The 6,949-nt window shown below is 45.2% G+C and overlaps 1 protein-coding gene across 1 annotated transcript; it reads right to left on the bottom strand.

Annotated features, from left to right (window-relative positions):
- Positions 1–5,215: 5,215 nt before the first annotated feature.
- LOC146342298 (vomeronasal type-2 receptor 26-like) lies at positions 5,216–6,454 on the bottom strand. Its single transcript, XM_084808488.1, has 2 exons — positions 6,376–6,454; positions 5,216–6,120 (listed from the first exon to the last, which is right to left on the bottom strand). The coding sequence occupies exons 1-2, from the start codon at positions 6,452–6,454 to the stop codon at positions 5,216–5,218; spliced, it is 984 nt and encodes a 327-aa protein (XP_084664614.1).
- Positions 6,455–6,949: the final 495 nt, after the last annotated feature.

Genomic DNA, 6,949 nt, shown 5'->3' with positions numbered 1-6,949 from the left:
TAAAGCGGTTTTCACACAAGACAGAAGGCAGCCTATCAAAATACAGACGGACAAAGAAACGGAGTTCCTAAACAAGGATGTTGGTCATCTATTCAAAAAACATGGGGTACACCATTTTGTTTCCAATAATGAGGTCAAAGCTGGGGTTGTTGAGAGGTTCAACAGGACTTTAAAAACAAAAATGTGGAGGTATTTCACAGCCAACAATACCTTCACTTATACAGACGTGCTACCGCAATTCCTAAAAAGTTATAACCATAGCTTTCACAGAACCATCAAAGCTAGACCTGTGGATGTTACTCAGTCTAACACCCTGGCCATTTGGAAAGTAGTATATGGGAGCTCTGTAAAAAGGAAACATGAGGCACCCCTGCTCAGAAAAGGGGACCATGTGCAGATTTCTAAAAGCAAGGGTGTCTTTGCAAAGGGTTACAAACAGAATTTCACCACAGAGTTATTTATAGTGGATCAAGTCATCCAAAGAGCAAAGAGACCTGTCTACCAGTTAAAAGATTATGAAGGAGACACAGTAGTGGGGACCTTCTATCCTGAAGAATTACAGAAGGTTAATGACATGGAGGATAGGGTGTACAGGATCAAAGAAGTCCTGGCTACAAAAGGTAGGGGTAGGAGAAAGTATCACCTAGTGAAATGGTTAGGCTGGCCTAGCAAGTTCAACAGCTGGGTGCTCGCTTCTGATCTTTGTGAACCTGTATAGAAGGGCAGAACAGAATGGGTGACAGTGGGTTTTACATTACCCTGCCTAGTAATGCCTGTGCAGAGGTTTTCCCACAGAACACCATCTCTGCATTTACTATACGCCTAACAAGATCTCTGGACCTTCCAGGGTCATGGGAAGTGGGTCTGGTTGAGATACAATACCCACACAGCTGGTACACTCTAACTAGTGATGCGCACATTGAAATTCATCAAGGGAAAAGCAAGTGGACCTTTTTTCTGCGCAGTGGCTATTATGCAAGCATTCCTGATCTGGTCAAAAACATAAACAAGCTTATACTAGATAAACCAGGTGGCCCGGAAACGATTATGCACTACAATGAAGTGTCTGGAAAAGTTGTTGTTAAAGCCACAACACCGTATAGCGTAGTAGCCAGTACAGAGCTGATCTGCATATTGGGGCCGTTAACTGGAAATTCTGACATTACCGGTGGCTTTAACACTGTATACATCTACACAGACATTGTGGAATACCAGATTGTTGGGGACTTTTATGTACCTTTACTGCACTGTGTGCCGGTGTGTGGACAGAACAAGGAATGTGTCAACATTGGGTATGACAAGCCTCACTACATACCTGTGAGTAAGCATCACATTGACACCATCACTGCTGAAATAAAGACGGATCAGAACAAAAGTGTACCATTTCGTTTTGGTAATGTGGTTGTGAAGCTGCACTTTCGCCCCTGGAGATCCCAGGTATTTTAAAGTTAAAATGGTCATCCTAAAAACATATGGGGAACCTACCCTGTATAGGGGATATTATAGAGCCCAGGCCAGAAATGCGCTGCCAGGATTCCATGGCGCCCCTGTTATGGACGGGGCAGGGATCAGTGGGATTTTCAGGAGCCTTTTCCAAAAAGCAGTTCCCCTTTTGAGAAGAGGCTTGGACATCATCAAACTCCACGTGAAGACTGCTGCACGTAATATTGCTAAAGATGTGGCTGGTCACGTTACTCAAGCAGTTCTGAATAGAGTGAACAATCCACTTTCTCAAGAGGGGTCAGGCCTAATGTATATTAAAAGGAAAAGGAGCCAAAAAAGAAAAGCATCATGGGTGAGATTGATTGGACCACCCCACCCCCTTAAAAGAAAAGTTGTGAGAGGAAAGAGATGTCAGAAGGGATGTGTTGTAAGAAAGAAGAGATGTCCAGCTGCATCAAAAAGAGATATATTTTAGACTCAATCATGGCTTTTATCCACTGCAGCTCTGAAGAATGCACTAAATCTGAATTGGATCTATTCAGCATTGGTCCTACGCAGACCAGTATTGAGAGAAGTTTGTTTATTGAGGTACCCCCCTTGTCAGCCCTGACAGAATCCGTACCCCTAGACTTCTTCATCACAGGAAATGGTGAAGATTATATGGATCTAAATAACAGCTTGCTCCATGTGTGCTGCAAAATTGTCAATGAAGATGGAAGCAACATTGCTGCAGATGTGGCAGTAGGCCTGGTGAATTACCCCATAGCATCCATCTTTAGTCAACTGGATGTAATGGTGGGAGATCGACTTATAAGTCAGAGTAATAATTCTTACCCTTGCTTTCATTGAATCTGTGCTGAACTATAGTGAGGATACTCTAGCAACACAATTCTCAGCAGGCCTATTTTATAAAGATACAGCCGGGGAACATGAATCTGCAGGTCTGGATGGAAACAATCAAGGCTTCATTAAAAGAGCAAACCTAGCAGCTCAAAGCTGAAAAATAGAGCTATTGGGACATCTTCACACTGATCTGTTTTTTCAGGAAAAGCTGCTGTTAAATGGAGTTGATGTGAAAATTAAACTTAAACGCAGCAAATATGCTTTCTGCTTAATGACAGAAAGTGCAGCAAGACGTTACAGACTGCAAGTTTTGTCAGCCTCCCTTTTTGTGAAAAAAGTGAGGGTGGCCCCTGGCATTTGCTTAGGCCATGCAGAGGTTCTGTTGACAGCCAACGCCACATACCCCATTGATCATGTGAGTATGAAAGTGTTTAGCATTCCAAGAGGAAGCTGCATTGCCAGTCAGGAAAACCTGTTTTGGGGGCAACTGCCTAAACAGGTCGTTATAGGCCTAGTGGATAATGATTCCTTCAGCGGAGCTTTCAATAAAAATCCATTTAATTTTCAGCATTATGATATTAATTTTGCAGCTCTTTACCTGGATGCAGAGCAAATCCCCACAAAGCCACACCAACCCAATTTTGAAGATGGAAACTGTGTAAGAGAATACATGAGTCTGGTACAAACAGCCAGCAAACATATGAAAGATAGGACCCTTTTAATTAACCATAAGGAGTATGTGAACGGTTACACACTTTTTGCATTTATGGTTACACACTTTTTGATGAGTAAAACCCAAAGGTCCCTCAGTCACTCTTGGCCACGCCACATTCTCTGTGCAGAAAACATATCTGGGCATGATAAAAGGCTGTTTTTCTGGGGGTAAGGCTGTCCCTATTGGTCAATGGGGTTGTGGGGCGTGACCTTACAGGGCTAGGCTCTAAGACCTCTTCCTATTGGGCCACGGTGGCTTGGTGAGTTCGTAGAGGGGTCACATGACCCCACAGGACCAATCCAGGCATGGCTTGGAAAAGGCCCCGCCAGCCAACTCCACGTCTGTACCTGCTAGAGCTCTAGGACCTCTTCCTATTGGTCTGCGGTGGCTTGGCAAGTTTGTAGAGGGGTCACATGACCCTGCTGGGCCAATCCGGGCACGGCTTGGAAATGGCACCTCAGGCCATTTCCACACCTGTGCCCCTAGGGCTCTAAAACCAATTCCTATGGGTCCATGGTGGCATGGCGAGTTCATAGAGGGGTCCCATGACCCCGTCAGGTGACCCTGAAGGTCATATGACCGGGTCAGCTGATCACATACATGGGGCTTCCGGCTAGGGCGGGACTTCCCATCTCAACAGGGGGGCGGCGCAACTGCCACCTTCGAAAATGGGGCTTCAGAGTTTGATGTGAACCCCCTTCCTTTACTACTCACCTATTCTCACTCTCGGGAGATTCTCAGACAGGGCACTCTTGTCATTCAACTACCAGAGATCCTTTAAACAGACATGGCTTGGAAGCCAACCCATTGGCCTCACACTTCCAGAACACAGGCTCTGCCATGGGGCAATGGCTCCGAATGGATTCACTGCAGGGAGAGCGGTGTCACCACCAGCACCAGCACTGTTCTTTGCCATTCAGAAAACATGGACACAATTGAAAGAGATTCATTAATCAAGGCAAAACTGCAAGTTAAGGCATTAAAAAGCTTCTGGGTCAAACTTGATGACAAGTCTGGGCTACTTCTACTTTGAGCTGGCCAGAGACAGCCTACACCTCATGCCACCCTGACAGTGAGCCTGGAGAACTAGGAAGATGGTCACGGAGCAGTGAAAAAGATGGAAAATTGTAACACTGATAGTGTAGCAGATTTCTAGACAAGTCTCCATATATATCCTGAATTCTCTGCAATTCCACAAAGGCCCACGTTGTAGAAGGTTGATGACTCTCATTTTCCAAGAACGCTCTGCCGATGAAAATCAAATGAGGTCACAATTAAGGGAGTCCTTCCACTACACTTACACCAGGGACTTTACCAGAGTCAAGTGATACAATTCCATTTCTTGCTAACAGCGGTCTCCAGGTTTCAGTATGACAGAGCAGCCTTTGGGAAAGAAATACAACTCAATAACCAAGCAACAAACACGAAGATGCAGAAGAACTCCATTGCCACCATAAAAAGTGGGAGGCTGCAATTCGCAGTTTGGGTGTAACCCACAATTTTCCCATGGCCTTTGCCTGATACAATTGCTGTTGTTGCTGTTTATCGCTGTTGCTGCCGCTGGTTTTATTGTTGGTTGGAATTGCTGCTTGTATTACTATTTTTATTGTTGGTTTTATTGCTTTTTTATGATGTTTATGTTTTTATCATTTTTAATATCTTAATGTTTTTATGTGTTTTATTGCTGTAAGCCACCTTGGGAGGGCTTGTGCCCTGAAAGGCGGCTAAGAAATACATTATCATCATCACCACCACCACCACCACTACTATTCAGCACTAAATCATGATGACAGGGTTTCAGGAGTGGACAGGAGTGCATTTGCAAAACAAATGCTGGAGCACCAAGCATGCCCATTCCTGGAGATGCCAAATCTCCCTATGGTGACATGCGCCTTAGAAAAATCGCACTTGGATCAGTGGAATGCACCCAAAGGTGGACTGCCTTTGAAAAGTGTTCAGAAACTTCAGCTGATCTAAAACCCTGCAGACAAACAAATAAGTGTAGCATGTATCAGCAACATGTGACTCCTGGAACAGCAGTTTAATGTGCTACCAATCTGTTTCTGTCCACAATTCAAAGACCTGTTTATTACCTAGAAAGCCCAACATGATTTGGAATAAGGGTGTTTGAAAGACCACATTCCCCCAGACGAGAGTGGCAAAAGTTTTAATGCATTACCATTCCTAGGAATGACATCACTTCCCCTCTCAAGTCTAACCATTCTTTTTCCTTACTAATTGCTCTCTGGTGTTCAGCTCAGGCCTCAGCAAAATAATGTAGCATTTGGGAAGAAAGGTACAACCCAATAAGCCAGAACTAGAGGCCAAGATGGAGAAGACCTCTGCAGCCACCATGAATTTCCCCTTGGTGCTCAGGTAGGTTGGAACAAAAGACACCCAGACACTGCAGAACACCAACATGCTGAAAGTGATGAGCTTGGCTTCATTGAAAGTATCCGGCAACTTCCTGGCAAAGAAAGCCACTGAGAAGCTGATGGTGGCCAAAAGGCCCATGTAGCCCAGGACAAGGTAGAACATGAGGGCTGAGCCTTCATTGCACTGAACTGTGATGGTGTCAAGCTGGGAGTGCATGTCAAATTCTGGGAAGGGCGGAGAAGTTGCCAGCCACACAGCACAGATGCCAGTTTGCGTCAGAGAAGAGAGAAAGATGACTGATCCTGCCAGTCTCTTCCCCACCCATTTCCTCATCCTGTTCCCAGGCTTGGTGGCCATGAAGGCCAAAACCACAGTGATGGTCTTTGCCAACACACAAGCAACGGAGATGGAGAAGACGACGCCAAACACTGTTTGCCTCAGCAGGCAGGTCACCCTCCCAGGCCACCCAATGAATAAGAAGGAACAGAGAAAGCAGAGCAGCAGAGAGGAGAGCAGGCTGCAGGTGATGCTCCAGTTGTTGGCTTTGACGATGGGGGTGTTCCAATGCAGACTGAAGCTCCCAGTCACAGCAATGGTGATCACGGAGAGGAGAAGAGCTAAGGATGCCAGAGCAATGCCCAAGGGCTCCTCATAGGATAGGTAGCTTATTTCCTTGGCAATACATTGGTCCTGCTTCTTGTTTGGATACTGGTCTTCAGGGCACATCTCACATTGCTCTGCATCTGAAAGTAAGAAGCAAAGCCTCCATATTTCCAAAATCCATTAAAGTGGTTGCTTTCATTGAATGTAATATTGTAGCAAACAAAAATATTACATAGCTTCCTCTTTTTTCAGCATCCATGCTCTCTCATGTTGTCATCTGCGTAAGGGAATGAATGCATATACTTGCTTATAGAAAAAACTGCCAGGACGTACATTAAACCTGAATTTAAACATTCTAGATTATTTTCCAGGTCACTCTGGATCACTTCACTTACCCATCTGGATGGAAATCCTCCCTTGGGGGCACTCGGTGCAGTCGTAGCAACACACTTGCTTCCCCTGCTGGATGGACATGCTCTGGCCAGGGTGGCAGCTCTTGACACAGGTGGAACTGGGCAGCATCTAATAGTAACCACAAGGAAGGACAGGTCTGATGGAATTGGCCGTTATAAAGCTTCTGAGGTATTATCTGGCATTCAACAAAGGGGAGAGAGCAGTTCCAAAGGAGGAATCCCTAACTGTTTTAGTCCTTTGCTCTTTGTTGAAGACAATGTGGCCCAGAGCCCCTAGCTATTGTCACCCGAAGAGCCATCTCCGCAACAACAACAACAACAACAGCAACAACCACCACCAGATGGCCTCAGCTTCTTTCTACCCTCTTGCAAAATCCACACTTGGCATTAAGGTGATCTTTTAACTCTCTGCTATAACGTGCAGTTTCAACAGAGGTATACAGTTGGACAGATTTGGTCCTTGTCTGGGGATTTTGTGATGTGAGATTTCTATATTTACCTTGATCATGGATCGGCAGGTAATATATCCCATGCCATTTCCCCAGCACAAACTACC

This window comes from Heloderma suspectum, chromosome 6 (genome assembly GCF_057233095.1).
Source record: "Heloderma suspectum isolate Gila_16-S chromosome 6, 16-S_ref, whole genome shotgun sequence".
NCBI classification, from domain to species: domain Eukaryota; kingdom Metazoa; phylum Chordata; class Lepidosauria; order Squamata; family Helodermatidae; genus Heloderma; species Heloderma suspectum.
This window is presented reverse-complemented; position numbering and strand designations above follow the sequence as displayed.

What these genes read in the sequence shown, in the direction of transcription:
- LOC146342298 (XM_084808488.1), bottom strand. Translation starts at nt 6,454, where the DNA reads ATGTCCATCCAGCAGGGGAAGCAAGTGTGTTGCTACGACTGCACCGAG. An exon ending in GAGGATTTCCATCCAGATGG is followed by an intron (nt 6,121 to 6,375) that starts GTAAGTGAAGTG and finishes TCTTACTTTCAG; the next exon opens with ATGCAGAGCAATGTGAGATG.